Below are 18,029 nucleotides of genomic sequence, written 5' to 3'. Positions count from 1 at the left end.
TGCTGCTCTGGGCAGGTTACCCCCATGTTTCTGTTAAGGGTAATAACTCCTGTTCCCTGCAGGTTACCCCCATGTTACATTTAAGGGTAATAACTGCTGCTCTGGGCAGGTTACCCCCATGTTACTGTTAAGGGTAGTAACTGCTGCGCTGTGCAGGTTACCCCCATGTTACTGTTAAGGGTAGTAACTGCTGCGCTGTGCAGGTTACCCCCATGTTACTGTTAAGGGAAGTAACTGCTGCTCTGGGCAGGTTACCCCCATGTTACTGTTAAGGGTAATAACTGCTGCTCTGTGCAGGTTACCCCCATGTTTCTGTTAAGGGAAGTAACTGCTGCTCTGTGCAGGTTTCCCCCATGTTTCTGTTAAGGGAAGTAACTGCTGCTCTGTGCAGGTTACCCCCATGTTTCTGTTAAGGGAAGTAAATGCTGCTCTGTGCAGGTTACCCCCATGTTTCTGTTAAGGGAAGTAACTGCTGCTCTGGGCAGGTTACCCCCATGTTACTGTTAAGGGTAATAACTGCTGCTCTGTGCAGGTTACCCCCATGTTTCTGTTAAGGGAAGTAACTGCTGCTCTGTGCAGGTTTCCCCCATGTTTCTGTTAAGGGAAGTAACTGCTGCTCTGTGCAGGTTACCCCCATGTTTCTGTTAAGGGAAGTAACTGCTGCTCTGTGCAGGTTACCCCCATGTTACTGTTAAGGGAAGTAACTGCTGCTCTGTGCAGGTTACCCCCATGTTACTGTTAAGGGAAGTAACTGCTGCTCTGTGCAGGTTACCCCCATGTTTCTGTTAAGGGAAGTAACTGCTGCTCTGGGCAGGTTACCCCCATGTTACTGTTAAGGGTAATAACTGCTGCTCTGTGCAGGTTTCCCCCATGTTTCTGTTAAGGGAAGTAACTGCTGCTCTGTGCAGGTTACCCCCATGTTTCTGTTAAGGGAAGTAACTGCTGCTCTGGGCAGGTTACCCCCATGTTACTGTTAAGGGTAATAACTGCTGCTCTGTGCAGGTTACCCCCATGTTACTGTTAAGGGAAGTAACTGCTGCTCTGTGCAGGTTCCACCCATGTTATTATTAAGGGTAGTAACTGCTGCTCTGTGCAGGTTACCCCCATGTTATTGTTAAGGGTAGTAACTGCTGCTCTGTGCAGGTTACCCCCATGTTATTATTAAGGGAAGTAACTGCTGCTCTGTGCAGGTTACCCCATGTTACTCTTAAGGGTAGTAACTGCTGTTCTGTGCAGATTACACCCATGTTACTGCTAAGGGTAGTAGTTGCCACTCCCTGCAGTAACATTTGGAGATTTAAAGCCAGTGCTGGTTTGTGAGTGAGAAGTTTTATGATCACCTATCCAAAATGGCAGAGAATCAGAGCTGACAAGGGGGATGGGGGCAATGATCCTTACCTGCTATATTTATTATTTCAGCACAGAAATATTTGTAATGAATACAAACTTTTAAAATTAGTAAAATCAAGAAATTGAGTTTACCAGCCATTTTGGTGTTTAATTGCCAAAGGACAGGAGAGAATAGAAACAGAGGTTAGAAAAATACATTTTCTGAGACAGAAACAGAAATTTAAACCTCACAGCAATTAATGTGAATAATTACCAGGAGCTAAGCTTTAGGCTTACCTGAGTAGTATTGCTTGTATCGTCCTAAATAAAAGAAAGAGAGCAGTGAGATTAGGGGGAATCTCTCCTGGGAAGGTCACAGAATAGCAAAGTCACTTTATAGGGGAGACCCCAGGGTGAGAAACAAACTCCTGATCACCGGGCACACGATTCAGATCCCTAGTTTGTATGTGCAAATATCTGTAGTAAAATATCCTATTAATCAGTTCGTTTAAGCATATGCATTGCACATAACTAGGTTTTAAGTGTGTAAATATCTGTACTAAAGTAGCCTGGAGCCGTGAACAGCCATCTTTATACTGGAACAGTAGCCTAGTGGTTAGAGTACTTGGCTACAAACCGGGCAATCCAACCTTCATATCCTAGTGCCTGCTCCTCGAGATGTTGGGCGTCAGTTCTCCTTCATTGCCTCAGGTATAAGACCCTCTGTTTCCATCCTATCCTCATCCCAATGCCTTCTCTTAAGGGTGGTAACTACCTCTCCCTGTATATTACCCCCATGTTACATTTAAGGGTAATAACTCCTGTTCCCTGCAGGTTACCCCCATGTTTCTGTTAAGGGAAGTAACTGCTGCTCTGTGCAGGTTACCCCCATGTTTCTGTTAAGGGAAGTAACTGCTGCTCTGGGCAGGTTACCCCCATGTTACTGTTAAGGGAAGTAACTGCTGCTCTGTGCAGGTTACCCCCATGTTACTGTTAAGGGAAGTAACTGCTGCTCTGGGCAGGTTACCCCCATGTTTCTGTTAAGGGTAATAACTGCTGCTCTGGGCAGGTTACCCATGTGTTACTATTAAGGGTAATAACTGCTGCTCTGTGCAGGTTCCACCCATGTTATTATTAAGGGTAATAACTGCTGCTCTGTGCAGGTTCCACCCATGTTATTATTAAGGGTAATAACTGCTGCTCTGGGCAGGTTACCCATGTGTTACTATTAAAGGTAATAACTGCTGTTCTGTGCAGATTACACCCATGTTACTGCTAAGGGTAGTAGTTGCCACTCCCTGCAGTAACATTTGGAGATTTAAAGCCAGTGCTGGTTTGTGAGTGAGAAGTTTTATGATCACCTTAATAAAAATAAAATGGCAGAGAATCAGAGCTGAGAAGGGGGGATGGGGGCAATGATCCTTACCTGCTATATTTATTATTTCAGCACAGAAATATTTGTAATGAATACAAACTTTTAAAATTAGTAAAATCAAAAAGTTGGTTTTACCAGCCATTTTGGTGTTTAATTGCCAACGGACAGGAGAGAATAGAAACAGAGGTTAGAAAAATACATTTTCTGAGACAGAAACAGAAATTTAAACCTCACAGCAATTAATGTGAATAATTACCAGGAGCTAAGCTTTAGGCTTACCTGAGTAGTATTGCTTGTATCGTCCTAAATAAAAGAAAGAGAGCAGTGATATTAGGGAAGAAACTCTCCCGGGAAGGTCACAGAATAGCAAAGTCACTTTATAGGGGAGACCCCAGGGTGAGAAACAAACTCCTGATCACCAGGAGACTTCTGCCCAGTCTGAGGATTTGCTTTTGCATTAAAACCTTCCTGATTAGAGCCTCCGGGTGAGAGAGTCACAGTGGGATCTGTGTTACAGTGCATGACACGATGTGATCTCCATGTAAAAGTAACGTCCCACATCAGGAGATATCAGACCCAGATCTGAGGATCAGAAGTAAAACCCCAAGATCCGCAGCAGATGCTCTCACCCTCTCCTGGTTTTCCTATCATCATTTGGATTCTGGGTCCCGTTCTGTAGTAAAAAAGCGCACCGGCCAACGAAAGAACGCTTCGCTTTGCTCGTGCCGGAGAGGGCACTTCACGCCGAGCCAGGAGAACCGGGACCTGCGCGGGAGGGGACCGCTGCGAACCGCTTTCGCCGCTGGCTGCCCCCTCCGGAGTGCGGCAGAGAAGGGAAGGGGCTGAAAAGCAACAAAAGGTAAGTTGGCACATGACGAGCCGCTTTGGGAGGAGGGGATTTTCGGTTTTTAGGTTTTCCTGGGTTAAAGTTGGGATCCACTTCCTGGTGCCTGACATTTGAAATGACAGGCACCAGCGCACCCAGGATACTGTATAGGCGCTGTATTAAGCGCCTATACAGTAAAATGGGTTGCGCGGGCCTAACGCTTCGCCTAATGCTTTGCATACGTGGCTTGCATTTGCATGCAATTTAAATAGAGTATCGAGCGGTATGTGATCAGAACAGTGCGTGGGGCAAACGAGGGTGCGCCCGGCACTGCCGCACTCTTTCTAACGCGGCCTTACTGTATCGACCTGTATATCTGGTAGTAACCTACAAGGTAGTGATCAAACTCTTTATAAGTTATGGGTAATTTATGAGTTTAAAATAAAAGGATGATTTATTTTATTTTATTTTTTATGAGCTGGGGCAGGTGGGAGGGTTGGGAAAAACAAACACCCAAACTTCTGTTTGTTGCCTGAGTTTGACTACCTATTTAAAATAAAATACTCAAACTTCTTTTTGTTGCCTGCCTTTCTGATTACCTATTTAAATCAAAACACATAAACAAACAAAATAATATGCCCCTATAGTTTAGTTCTCCCCAATAATTTTGAGTTTTGAACATTTCTCCAAGAAGTACGTACTGATTCTTTCAGCCACCTGCAAGGTAATCCTCTCCTCTCGGTGCTCCCACTGGATTCCCAGTAGTCAAAATGTGAAAGAACTCTAGACCTTGTCTGAGTCTCTACGCAGCAGGAGCAGTGCACCCCCTGATAAAAAGAGGGGACCAGCCATCTGGAGGAAATATGAACCCTTCTATCCCATTGCTTTACTATTCATGAGTTCTCTTGCATATTCAGGCTTTGCCTGGTTAAAGTGGCCTGCAAAAGAGGCTAAGGAAGGGTTGGGCGAAGGGAAAACAACATCTGACAATGCCCGAGATATCACCCTTGCCCCTCCCAGCAATGAAGGGAAAGTACCTGTGCCAAGACATCTGCCTGTTTCTGGTTGCTCAAGCTGAAGCCCTTTCTCTGATTCCTGGGTCAAAACTTTCTCTTTACTACAAATTTACTTAATGACAATAAAAACTTGGTTATCATACAACAGACTGAAATTAAATGCAGCGAAAACTGAATTAATTTATTTATCTACAGTACCAGATTCTAATCACCAACCCCCGCAAACTTTCATATTCGATGGACAACACATACCCTTAAAACATCATGCAAAAAATTTAGATATGATCATAGATTCAAAATTATCAATGACTAATCACATCTCTGAAACAGTTAAAAAATCTTTTTTTAAGATACACATGCTCAAAAAACTCAAACCTCTGTTATTATCATCCGATTTCTGTACAGTCACACAAGCACTGATTCTAACAAACTTACCCCCTCATTTATCAAAGTGCTATAAGGTGTTTTCGCATGCGTTCATGCAAAATCATGTTTAACGCATGCGATCGCACCATATCGTATGGTGCGATGCAAATTCAGAAAATAGGAGGAGTTAGGGGTGGACTGGGTTAGCCTGTCTGTGAAGAGCTATCACACAGCCATAATGCTGATTTTAACTACACCTCTTTGAATCCATGTGGTAAGGTTTCATCACTGTTTGTGATGTCTCCTGTTAGGCCTATTTCAGGGGAATTGAAAGTCAGAGTCAGAGAGAGAGAGAGAGCACCTGGCCATAATGTCATCCCCATAGGTAGGTATTTGTATCCCTATGGGAGGCCCACCTAGTAACTCGAGGTGGGGTTTAGGTATTAGTGTAGGGGGTTAGGGGCCACTTTGACATTCTACGTGAGACGTACGAACAGAACAGTGGTCTCTTGTGAAGATTTGATGGCCTTCGGCGTGAGGAAACTCACTCCAAGATGAGATTTGGGCAATGTTCTCTCCACCTAGCTTGATGTTACCCACGTGGAGAGTCCATCAAGCTAGGTTCCTGGAGGAAAATCCATAAAGAAACCATTATTAAGGTGGAGCTGCAGATATCCACTGATTATTCCTGGATATGCAGCATGGAATCTCTCTACCCCTTGGCATCCTGCCAGGTACTTGTGATCTGGATCAAACACTGTTGGAAACAGGATACTGGGCTTGATGAACCTGTGGTCTGACCCAGTATGGCAAATCTTATGTTATGTTCTTAACCTTTCTATCATGGGAGTGAGCCCTTGGGTGGTGGCATGGTGGATGTGGCCTAATAGGTGAACCTACTAGGCCCACACTGACAGCTGGTGGACACTCCCTTACTGGGACTGGAGCTGGGTCTTCACCTATTCCAGCCCTGTTCACGAAGGTTGAACCCTCGGGTTCCAAGTGCCAGCAGGGCTTAGGCGAGTTTCCAATAAGGAGCGGTCAAACAGAGTACAGATATGGGCAGTGGTCAGGGCTGGCAGACCGAGGTCAGGGCAGACAAAAGTCCAAGGAGCAGCTGAATTCTGTAGCAGAGGTCCTTATCAGGCAGCAGGCAAGAGAGTAGTCAGGGTTTGAGGTTGAGGTCAGAGCCAGGAGACTGGCAGAGACAAATGTTCAGAACTAGACAAGGAGCAGGGCAACTAAAGGACAAGGCAATGAAGAAACAAGGAATCACCAAAGAGACGAGGAGGCAAGACACAAGAACATGAATAGCATCATGCACTGCATGACATCGGGACAGGGCTCTGTCCCGATGTCATGCAGTGTCATGCAGATGTCTCTGAATACAGATTTGCAATAAATTCTATCATAATCTTTCAGTATTATAAGCCATTCACCCAGTTAGAGAAATCTTACATTTTCTAATCGGTTTGTTTAAATCCAAAGGGACAGAAAAGCTAAAAGAGATGAGAAAATGATGTGACCATAGTACAGGATTCACTTCCAAATCTGTTTTGGTACATGTGGGCACCAATGACATAGGAGAATGTGGGAGGGAGCTTCTGGAAGCCAAATTTAGGCTCTTAGGTAGAAAGCTTAAATCCAGAACCTCCAGGGTAGCATTCTCTGAAATGCTCCCTGTTCCACGCGCAGGTCCAAAGAGGCAGGCAGAGCTCCGGAGTCTCAATGCGTGGATGAGACGATGGTGCAAGGAAGAGGGATACAGTTTTGTTAGGAACTGGGGAACCTTTTGGGGAAGGGGAAGTCTCTTCCGAAGGGATGGGCTCCACCTTAACCAGGGTGGAACCAGACTGATGGCGCTACCCTTTAAAAAGGAGATAGAGAGAGGCTACCCCGAATATTACCTGGGACTATTGGCGGTAAAGATCTTTTTCTTTCTCCTTTGTGGTGGGAAAGTCGGACGCCGGGTTCCCCCGACGTCACAAGGAGGCACCGGAAGAACTGATATAAATTGCGATATCCTTGAGGTGTGTCGCCGAACCGGCGCGCCCCTTGGGCGCGCGCGGCTTTGCCCAACTTCGCCTGACTTCGATTGATTTGATTGACCCCCTGAAAAATTTATCCTAAATTTTGGGGTTAAGGAATTGCAACATAGAGCAAAGATTTTCTGAATATCTGACACTAGAGATGTGAATCGTGTCCTCGATCGTCTTAACGATCGATTTCGGCTGGGAGGCGGAGGGAATCGTATTGTTGCCGTTTGGGTGTGTAAACTATCGTGAAAATCATTAAAATCGTGAGCCGGCACACTAAAACCCCCTAAAACCCACCCCGACCCTTTAAATTAAATCCCCCACCCTCCCGAACCCCCCCAAATGCTTTAAATTACCTGGGGATCCAGCGGTGGTCCGGAACGGCGGCGGTCCGGAATGGCCCCCTCAATTGAATCGTGTTGTCTTCAGCCGGAGCCATTTTGCAAAATGGCCGCCGCAAAATGGCGGCGGCCATAGACCAAAACGATTCGACGCAGGTGGTCGTTCCGGACCCCCGCTGGACTTTTGGCAAGTCTTGTGGGGGTCAGGAAGCCCCCCCAAGCTGGCCAAAAGTTCCTGGGGGTCCAGCGGGGTTCCGGGAGCGATTTCCTGCCACGAATCGTTTTCCGTACGGAAAATGGCGCCGGCAGGAGATCGACTGCAGGAGGTCGTTCAGCGGGGGTTCCGGACTGCCGCTGAACGACCTCCTGCAGTCGATCTCCTGCCGGCGCCATTTTCCGTACGGAAAACGATTTGCGGCAGGAAATCGCTCCCGGAACCCCGCTGGACCCCCAGGAACTTTTGGCCAGCTTGGGGGGGCCTCCTGACCCCCACAAGACTTGCCAAAAGTCTAGCGGGGGTCCGAAAGGACCTCCTGCAGTCGAATCGTTTTGGTCTATGGCCGCCGCCATTTTGCGGCGGCCATTTTGCAAAATGGCGCCGGCTGAAGACAACACGATTCAATTGAGGGGGCCGTTCCAGACCGCCGCCGTTCCAGACCACCGCTGGATCCCCAGGTAATTTAAAGCATTTGGGGGGGGGGTTCGGGAGGGTGGGGGATTTAATTTAAAGGGTCGGGGTGGGTTTTAGGGGGTTTTAGTATGCCGGTTTTCCTGCCCTCCCCCTTCCCCCGATTTACGATTTTTTGACGATAAATCGGGGGAATTGGTATTGTATCATGGCCCTAGCGATTTTTGACGATTTAAAATATATCGGACGATATTTTAAATCGTCAAAAAACGATTCACATCCCTATGACACCATCATGCCTGCTAAGAGAAAGGGGAAGATCCGGGTATTCCCTCCGGAACCGATGCCCTCTACCTCAACGCAGCAGGAAATTCAGAAGTTTTTGACTCAGCTGGGGAAAAAGGACGTCAATGAACCCGTTGGAGCTTCGTTGGTAGGAGATACAAGAAGCTCCCTGGAAGAGGCTTCCCTCAGCCCGGACACCAGACCTCCTCCGGTCCAACGCTCCAATGAGGAAAAGTCAGCCCAACTACCTGCTCTAGATAATGAGCAGGAAGTACGGCAGGAGGGTGCCTCTTCCTTGAATTTGCAAGAGCTGGAGCAGTTGACAACAAGACCAGAAAAAGTTACCCTTGAGGCTATTTGGGATGCGGTTAAAGGTATGAGCAGTGCTGTAATAAGGTTGGAAAAAAAGGTAGATTTAATGTCTCTGGACTTTCAAAAAAATGTTCAAACTAATCAGGTTAAATATGATGAAATCTCTAGGAAAGTAAATGAAAATGAAAATAATGTACAAGCTTTGCAGAAAATTAATTTAATGGTCATTAAGGACCAATTATCATCTTCGCATCGCTTAGAACTATTGGAAAATAGAGCTCGCCATTTGAACATTAGAATTACAAACTTTCCCCAGGTTTTGGGTGAGTCTCCTCTTTATTTTATTTATTTATTTATTAACTTTTATTTACCGACATTCGTGAAGCACATCATGCCGGTTTACAAAGAACTCAATTGGGAGATACAGTATAACAATATAACAAAATGACATTGAAACAATAGGATGTTACTAAAAACGAGAAGCAACAAACAGAAAAACCAAAAGGCAAAATACAACAAAATAAACAATGTTAAAGGAAAACGAGGAGTGGAGGTTTGAAAGAAGGGTAGATGAGGGAGAGGGGGGGGGGGGAGGGTAGGCAGGGGGTAGGGCGAGGGGGGGGAGGGTAAGGGGTAGAGGGTAGGAGGGGGTGGGAAAAGGGGGATAAGTAAGGGAGAAGAAGGTATAGATTGAGGAAATAGGGGAAGAGGAAGGGGAAAGGAAGGGAGGGGGAGAAAAGACTTGTTTGAAGAAATAAGGGGAGAGAAAGGCAGAAAAGAGGGAATACTATGTACAGATGGCTAATGCACATGGAATCGCTTAATTAAGTAGGATTATGGAAGAGGTGAAGCAGGCGGTATTCACTGGGGTAAAAAGTTTTCTTCAGTGGAATGACCTGGGAAAAGAGGGGGCAAGGAGTATAAGGTAGAGCAGGGGGGCTAAAGGGGATATTAAGTTTGGTTTGTGTCGGGGTAGGCCTGTCGGAAAAGCCATGTCTTGACTCCTTTCTTAAATTTGTGAAGGGATGTCTCTTGGCGTAGGAGGGTGGGGAGGGAGTTCCAGAGGGTGGGGCCTGCGACAGAGAAGGCTCTCCCTCTGGTGTGAGTTGAGTGTGCTGCTTTGAGGGATGGGATGTGGAGAGTGCCTGTATGGGTTGTTCTAGTGGGGCAGTTGGAGGAGCGGTAATGAGGCATTTCATCGAGCCAGGTGTGGTTGTGTTTATGTAGGGTGTTGTGGAGGATGGTGAGGGTTTTGTATTGTGAGCGGAAGGAGATGGGCAACCAGTGTAGGTCCTTTAGTATGGGGGTGATGTGGTCCCTTTTGCGCGTACCGGTTATGACTCTGGCCATGGAGTTTTGTAGAATCTGAAGGGGTTTGATGGTGGTGGCGGGGAGTCCTAGTAGCAGGGAGTTGCAGTAGTCTAATTTCGTGAGCATGGTGGTCTGTACGACTGTGCGGAAATCATTGGTGTGGAGGAGGGGTTTGAGTTTTTTTAGGATGTTAAGTTTATAGAAACCCCCCTTAAGTAGAGTTTTGATGTGGGGTTTAAAACTTAGGTGCTGATCTATGAAGACGCCCAGGTCTCTTACAGACTGGGTCTGGGAGAGGGTTGTGGTTGTATTTTGAGGAGTGTTCTGTTGCATGGGGAGGGTGAAATGTTCAGGTTGGTTGGAGATGATAAGTAATTCTGTTTTAGAGGTGTTTAAAGCTAGATGGAGTTCAGATAACAAGGTGCTTATGGTGGTAAGGCAGGATTCCCAGCGTTGCAAGGATTCGCTTATGGATTCTTGAAACGGTACATCTTACATCTTTTAAAAGGTATCTTAAAGATGTACTGGCTTTTTCAGAGGAAGAAATTCCATCTATTAATGTTTGTCAATTTTTCCTAAAAAGGTCTCCAGTACCTACAAATTTAACAAATTTTTTGGAAGACTCAACATTGGATGTGATTCATAGAAATACCTTACTTATTTCTTTTATAATAGCCAAAGATATAAGTAACATAATGAAAAAATATTTCCAAAAATTTCCAACCACATTTCACGGTCAGATAGTTAAAATGTACCCAGACTTGGCTCCCATAACAAGGACTAGACGCAAAGAGTTTCTCCTGTTAAGATCAAAAATAATTTCTTTAGGTTTTACTTTCTTTTTGCGCTATCCTTGTAGATGCGAGATCAAAAAAGGGGAATATGAATGTTTTTTTTTTAAATTGAACAATTGAATCAGTTTCTAGAGGCTCAACAACCTACTGCATCTACACCCCTTCCTAATTTAAACATATCTGGAGAGTTGTTACAGAGTATTGAGTGATGTCATGTGGCTGTATTAAATAGTAACCCAGCTTGAATATGTAAAGCTTGTTAATTATAATGATTTCCTTATGTATATCTCCGAAGGATCCTATTCCTTAATTAGCCTCTATTGTTTTCTCTGTTAATGATTAGATATCTTTGAATTTCAGATATACAATGTATAATTTGTATCTCTTTTTTCTTTGAGATAACAAGGTTTACAAGGATATATAAGTAAAATGTTTCTGTATATTTGAAAAGTGAAAATCAAGAAATAAAGAATTAAAAAAAAAAAAAAAAAGGAGATAGAGCGGCTTTTAAACTAGAACAGAGGGGAAAGACGACAGTCGCTCAGCAGTGCATGGTTCGGAGGGAGGTACAGACCTCCATTCTACTATTGATAGAGTATTGTAACTCCACACTCCTAGGCCTCCCTGCAGTTATACTTGAACCTCTCCAATTACTGCTAAATGCCGCAGTGCCACTTATTACCGGTACTAACCAGTGCGCGAAAATGAGGCCTGCTAGACGTACCTTCTCCCTTGCATGCCAGGCTGAGCATAACCAGAGACTGTGTCTGCTCTGTGGCCACTCTGATTATTTGGACTTCTCTCGCAGAAGCCCTTCACACAGCCGACAGTTTTAAGGCTTTTAAGACCCAGCTAAAAACTTGGCTGTTTAGACAAGCTTTTTACTAAGTCCACAGATGGTCTTTGTTGTCTTGCCATCTTTTGAATTTTTTTATTTTGTTTCACTGCTGTGTTTACTGCTGTGTTTGTTTTTATGTACATCGCCCAGGATATGGGTGATGACTAAATTCAATATAAGATAAAAAAAAAACAATAAAAAGATAAGGTATATCTTAGAAGGATACTAATGAAACAGAAGAATTAGAAAGGTTTCAATAAAAGTAAAAGTAACCCATGTGCTATAAGTGAAGAACCACCTGAGTTAAAAGATTACAAATTATCCTTGTCGACTGATAAGCAGGTTGTTAATCCAAACAAAAAACACATTTTGAAATGTCTGTATGCCAATGCCAGAAGGAGGATTTGACTCTAATACAAACTATATACTTGTTCTGATAGATATATCTGCAGCATTCGATACTTTAAATCATACCATTCTATTAGCCAATCTCCAACAAATTGGTATTACTAAGACAGCTCTCCAATGGTTCACTACATTTCTATCTAATAGGCCGCAAAGAATTACTCTAGGAAAATGCAAATCAGAGTGGTATGTTACCAAAACAGGAGTTCCACAAGGATCATCACTTTCTGCACTTCTTTTCAATATATATTTTTACCATTATGCCACCTTCTTGACGATCTTAACATAAATTTCAAAATATATGCCGACGACATTCAATTCATCATACCTTTTTCCGATTCCTGGTCTAAAACATTTTTCTTGTTGCAAATATATCTAACAGCTATAAAAACTTGGCTATCTCATAATAAATTAAAACTAAATGCAGCCAAAACTGAGCTAGTCTATCTCTCAACAGTACCAGATTCCACTCATCAACCTCCTCAAACCTTTTCATTTGATAATCAACAAATACCCATAAAATCCTATGCAAGGAATTTAGGAATAACCATTGATTCGATTCTATCCCTCTCCAAGCACATATCTGAGACTGTTAAAAAATCTTTTTTCAAACTGCATATGCTTAAAAAGCTTAAACCACTTCTAATACCATCTGACTTCCGGACAATTGTTCAAGCTCTGATATTGACAAATTTAGACTACTGCAACACATTATACCTAGGTTTACTACTATCTTCAATTCATCCATTACAACTCGTGCAAAATGCCACTGCAAGAATAATATATAATTTACCTCGCAAAGAACACATAACACCTACTTTACAACATTTACATTGGCTTCCCATAACTCACCGTATTAGATATAAAATTTTGTCTACCATCCATAACCTACTCTACAATGTTGACTCAGTATGGCTTTGCTCCATGTTACGTATATATAAACCCCCAAGACAATAAAGATCTATGAACAAATGTCTATTAGAAATACCAACAGTCAAAACTGTTAGCCTAGCCTTAATCCGAAAAATAACTTTTTCAGTAGCAGGACCAATCTTATGGAACTCTCTTCCCGAAAGCCTTCGACTTATATCAAACCGCAAAGAATGTAAAAAAATGTTAAAAACATACTTATTTAATGATGCATACAGTATAACACAACTTTAATAATTTATTTATTTTATTTATTTATTTAGGTTTTTTTATATACCGGCATTCATGATAAAATCACATCATGCCGGTTTACATTCGAACAAGGTGTGCAGAAAATACAATAACTGAATCTAGTGCAGAGGAGTTGCAGTTACAATGAAACAGGGGTAATAGAACTGGGACAGGAGAGAAAAAAGCAGAAGAAGGTTAACATCTTAAATTAATAATTATTTACAGAACCGGAGTGGCTACGTTCTTTGAGTATATAGGTTGTGATTCAGGTGTGGTCAGGGAAGGCTTGTTTGAATAGGCAAGTTTTCAATCTTTTTCGGAAGGTTGGCAGGCAAGGCTCCTGGTGAAGGTTCGTGGGGATGGAGTTCCAGAGTGATGGTCCGGCTGTTGAGAAAGCCCATTCTCTTGAGGTTATGTGCCGCGTGAATTTCGTATTGGGTATCTGGAGGGATCCTCTGTAGGCTTCTCTGGTCGATCTAAGGGAGTTGTGTGGGCTGAGCTGGTATTGAAAGTCAAGTGACGTAAGGTGGTGGATGGACGTATATGATGGTAATGCATTTGTAGATGATTCTGAAGTGAATAGGGAGCCAATGGAGATCTTTTAAGATGAGTGAGATGTGGTCTCTTCTTCTGGTATTCGTGAGTATTCTTGCCGCTGCGTTTTGGACCATCTGCAGAGGTTTAGTATATGAGGATGGGAGTCCTAGTAGGATAGCGTTGTAGTAATCTAACTTTGCGAAGATTATTGCTTGTAGTATTGTTCTAAAGTCATGAAAATGGAAAAGCGGTTTTATCCATTTCAACACTTGGAGTTTGTGGAAACAGTCCTTTGTAGTGCGGCTAACAATGCTTTCAAATTCATCTTGTTATCGATTTGTTAAATCCAACAGACTTTTATTTGTTTAAATTTATATTGTGTCATTTTTGTTTTAATATTATGTATGTATATTTGTAAACCGCCTAGACGGATATGCAAATGTCTTATTGTTGTGGTATATACAAATTTCTAAATAAATAAATAAATAAATACGTTGGGAGAGTTAGAGTGTACAGCACTGAACGAAGAGGTAGACACAATTGGCATCTCAGAGACCTACTAGGAGGATAACAAATGGGACACTTATAGCAGGGTGCAAATTATATCACTTAGGTAGGATCTACTTGGTGGTGGTGGGAGTGAGATGGCACTTTATCAGGCTGATACAGTAAAGTGTGGTCACGGTTACCCTGCTTCTAACTCACTTTCTACTCACAATTTGGCCACGTTAGCCCAACCCGCGATTCACTATCCCTTTTAACCATCCTTACCGCTTCTTTAAATCAACGGGTACCCCTTTCCGCCCGCGGCATGTATATGAGATGTAAACGATCGGATTAGCTATTCCCCCCCATTCAGTAACGTGCGCCCCGACTATCGCCTTTTTAACCTGCAGTTTAGCCACACGTTTAACCTGCTAATTTACCGCCTACCCCTACCCATGCGTTAGAGGCAGGGGTAAGGGTAGACGGCAAACTTTCCCCCAAAAGAAAACCTAAAAACCTAAAATCCCCTCCTCCCGAAGCGACTGGACATGTAAAATATGTAAAACCTAAAATCCCCTCCTCCCGAAGCTACTGGACATGAAAAATATGTAAAACCTAAAAACCTAAAATCCCCTCCTCCCGAAGCGACTCGACATGTAAAATATGTAAAACCTAAAATCCCCTCCTCCCGAAGCGACTCGACATGTAAAATATGTGAACTTACTTTTTGTTTCTTTTTCAGCCCTTTCAGCCTTCTCTGCCGTCCTCCGGAGGAGGCAGCCGGCGGCGAAAGCGGCTTCCAGCGGCCCCCGCCAGCGAAGACGGACGAACGCACGCCGTAGTGCACTGGCGCTCAAGCCAGCGAAAGCACATGGACGGGCGTGCGTGACGTCACGGCTTACGTCACGCACGCCCGTCCATGTGCTTTCGCTGGCTTGAGCGCCCGTCAATTTGGGCGCTCTAGCCAGCGAAGCGTACGCCGTGAAGTCATGCGCTTCGCTGGCTAGAGCGCCCAAATTGACGGGCGCTCAAGGCAATTAAAACACATGAACACACGTGCGTGACGTCACGGCGTAAGTCATGCATGCCTGTCCATGTGCTTTCGCTGGCTTAAACGCCCGTGCACTATGGGCGTGCGTTTGTCCGTCTTCGCCGGTGGGGGCCGCTGGAAATTGCTTTTGCCGCCGGCTGCCCCCGCCGGCTGCCTCCTCCGGAGGACGGCAGAGAAGGCTGAAAGGGCTGAGAAAGAAACAAAAAGTAAGTTGGTTATACTTATTCACATATTTTACATGTCGAGTCGCTTCGGGAGGAGGGGATTTTAAATTTTACATATTTTACATGTCCAGTCGCTTCGGGAGGAGGGGATTTTAGGTTTTTAGGTTTTCTTTGGTTAAAGTTGGGATCCACTTCCTGGTGCCTGTCATTTCAAATTCCGCGCATTAAGAAATGTGGAAGGAAGACAAAACGATTACTGTCATGGTTAAAAGGTGAGGTGAAAGAGGCTATTTTAGCCAAAAAACATCCTTCAAAAATTGGAAGAAGGATCCATCTGAAGAAAATAGGATAAAACATAAGCATTGTCAAGTTAAGTGTAAACATTGATAACACAGGCGAAGAGAGAATGTGAAATGAAGTTGGCTGTAGAGGCAAAAACTCAGAATATAGATGGAAGCCAGTGAGGGAGTCGATTGGTCCATTAGATGATTGATTGAGGGATTAAAGGGGATCTTAGGGAAGAGAAAGACATCGTGGAAAGACTAAGGGGTAGATTTTATAAAGAAGATTCACCTGGCGCTCGCAAGGCCCGACCATGTGCGTAATGCTTCCAAAATCCGCCCTTAAATTAATTCTTTTCTTCGGTGTTTACTAATGAGGATATTGGGGAGATACTGATTCTGGAAACATTTTTCAAGGGTGATGATAAAAAAGCACCGGGTCCCAGAGGCACTCCACTGTTTACCCTTTTCCACTGAGAAAATTGACCATTTAATCCTACTCTCTGTTTCCCACACCCCAGCAAGTGTGCCAAGCATGGCTGGGCCATAAAAAATATTTGTAAGTTCTTTGGAGCAGGACCCCTGAGTACCTCTTCTCTGTTGCCCCTTCTGCAGGGTATGGAGCCTTTTGATTGGCGTGGGGAGGTGTCCTTTCAGGGCTCAGTGCAGGGATAGCTGACCATCCATGTAGGTAAACCTGGGAGAGAGGTCACTTGTCTGCTTTTTGAGTGCTGTTTCCTAATGAACACACTGGATGCACTGTATTAGTGTCCAAACTTATGTGCACTAAATGAAATAATTGCAGGTGGCACATTAAATATGTTTCCAGCACCCCAGTCTCTCTTCTCTTGTTTACAAGATTCACCTCTATCTGTGCAGAAATCTTTCAATAGGCAAGGGATCCTAGCCAGTGCTACCTCCTGGATTAGGTGGGATGGAGGTCCTGATGGACAGGGTAACCTTGTAGCTGCTCAGGAAACCCTTTTTGACTAATGGCCAAAGATCCTGCTTCACACAGAGGGCACTTTTCTCTCCCCCCAGGGGCTGAAGCCTCCTGATGGGCGTCCTCTAGGATCCTCACAGTTCTGTTTCTCACGGCTAGCAGGCTCTATCATTTCTTTAGATTTATCTCAGTCTCTGACTCTCTTCGGGACGCCAATGGGGGGATCCCCTGAAGCAGCTCTTATTACCCTGCTCCTCTGCAGGTAGGAAGGGGCAGCAGAAGAACATCTAACTTAATAGTCTTTTCCATTAACCGAGGATACCACCAGAGCTTTCCCTTGCAGGGGGTCACCACCTCAGCTGGGCAGCTCTTGCATAAACCCGGGCATCCTGAGCACAGGGTTCCCCATTTCCTGAATCCAGGAAAGGCCCTGGTGTCCAACAAGGCTCCTTCCAAGAAAAGGTCAAAATCTGACAACATCACTATCAAATCTTTAAACAATATTAGTAAATTGAGAAAAAAATAATTGAACGATATAAAATGTAAAAGACTACATTCTGAGTTTGGCACTGTTATGGATTAACGGTTTTAGTGGACCCTTGGGCCGGCCTGCAGGAGACTGGGAAGAGGTGGACTATAGTCTCAGTGTACAAGCAGGCCGGGAGGCGGATATCAGGCAGGATGCAAACGATGATCTTCACCCTGGAAGCCAGTGCTCCCCCAGGAGGAGCCCATAGGAGCCCAGCCACTGGGACTTAGGCGAGTACTGTAGCTGGATCAGGAACAAGCAGGCTTGGGAACTGGAACCAGGCAGGGAACTGGAGCAAAGTCTGAAGCAGGAACCAGACTGGAACGGAGCAACTACCGGCAAGTAGTAACACACTCTGGGGCACGGAGCAACTGGGAACCGCAAACTAACCCCGTTGCAAGGCAAAGACTGAGGGTCCGCGGCCGGCTTACATAGGCCGCGGCGTCTGACGTCAGGAAGCGGGCGGAGCTTTGAATGGCGGGAACAGGCCTACAAAAGTGTCCTTCTTGCGTGCGCGCACGTCTAGGGACAGGGCGTCCACCGAAGATCTCCCACCGGCGTCGCCCCCGCGGGGACGCCGCCACACAGGCCGCAAACTCCGCCAGCTGAACCAGGAGCGGGACCATGAACATGGAGGTAAGGGCCTGGTTGTGGCACACGCGACCAGGACCGTAACAGGCACTTAGGACAATGAAATTAAATAGCACCTTAATTAACACATACGTGATGCTGTTATGTTGACATAGAATTAGTATTTATAATTGTAAAATACTAGATAAGGCAAAAAACTAGATAACAGGTGCATATGACCTTGACTATGTATTAACCCAGAATATGAATGCTGACCTAAAATGGGAATGTTGACCCAGAAACCAAACGATGACTTTGTAAACCATTGTGATCTTATCTTGGAATGACGGCATATAAAACACCCAAATAAATAAATAAATAGGTATATCTCAAAAATAACTTGGCGGGGTATGTAATCCAGCTAGGGAGTAGCCTGCCCTCCTGT

At 44.5% G+C, this 18,029-nt stretch overlaps 1 protein-coding gene across 4 annotated transcripts in view; it reads right to left on the bottom strand.

Annotated features, from left to right (window-relative positions):
• LOC115079368 (leucine-rich repeat and coiled-coil domain-containing protein PF07_0014-like) overlaps nt 1–18,029 on the bottom strand; it is a 127,677-nt gene that overhangs the window by 92,707 nt on the left and 16,941 nt on the right. For all 4 annotated transcript variants that reach the window (XM_029582893.1, XM_029582912.1, XM_029582902.1 and 1 more), the window contains exons 3-4: nt 2,984–3,007; nt 1,627–1,650 (exon numbers count right to left, since the gene is read on the bottom strand). In XM_029582893.1, the coding sequence (XP_029438753.1) occupies nt 1,627–1,650; nt 2,984–3,007 (48 nt within the window). The remainder of the gene's footprint in view (nt 1–1,626; nt 1,651–2,983; nt 3,008–18,029) is intronic.

The sequence above is a fragment of the Rhinatrema bivittatum genome, chromosome 1, assembly GCF_901001135.1.
Source record: "Rhinatrema bivittatum chromosome 1, aRhiBiv1.1, whole genome shotgun sequence".
Lineage (NCBI taxonomy): Eukaryota > Metazoa > Chordata > Amphibia > Gymnophiona > Rhinatrematidae > Rhinatrema > Rhinatrema bivittatum.
Note: the sequence above shows the minus strand (reverse complement) of the source record. Positions and strands in the feature narration are given on the sequence as shown.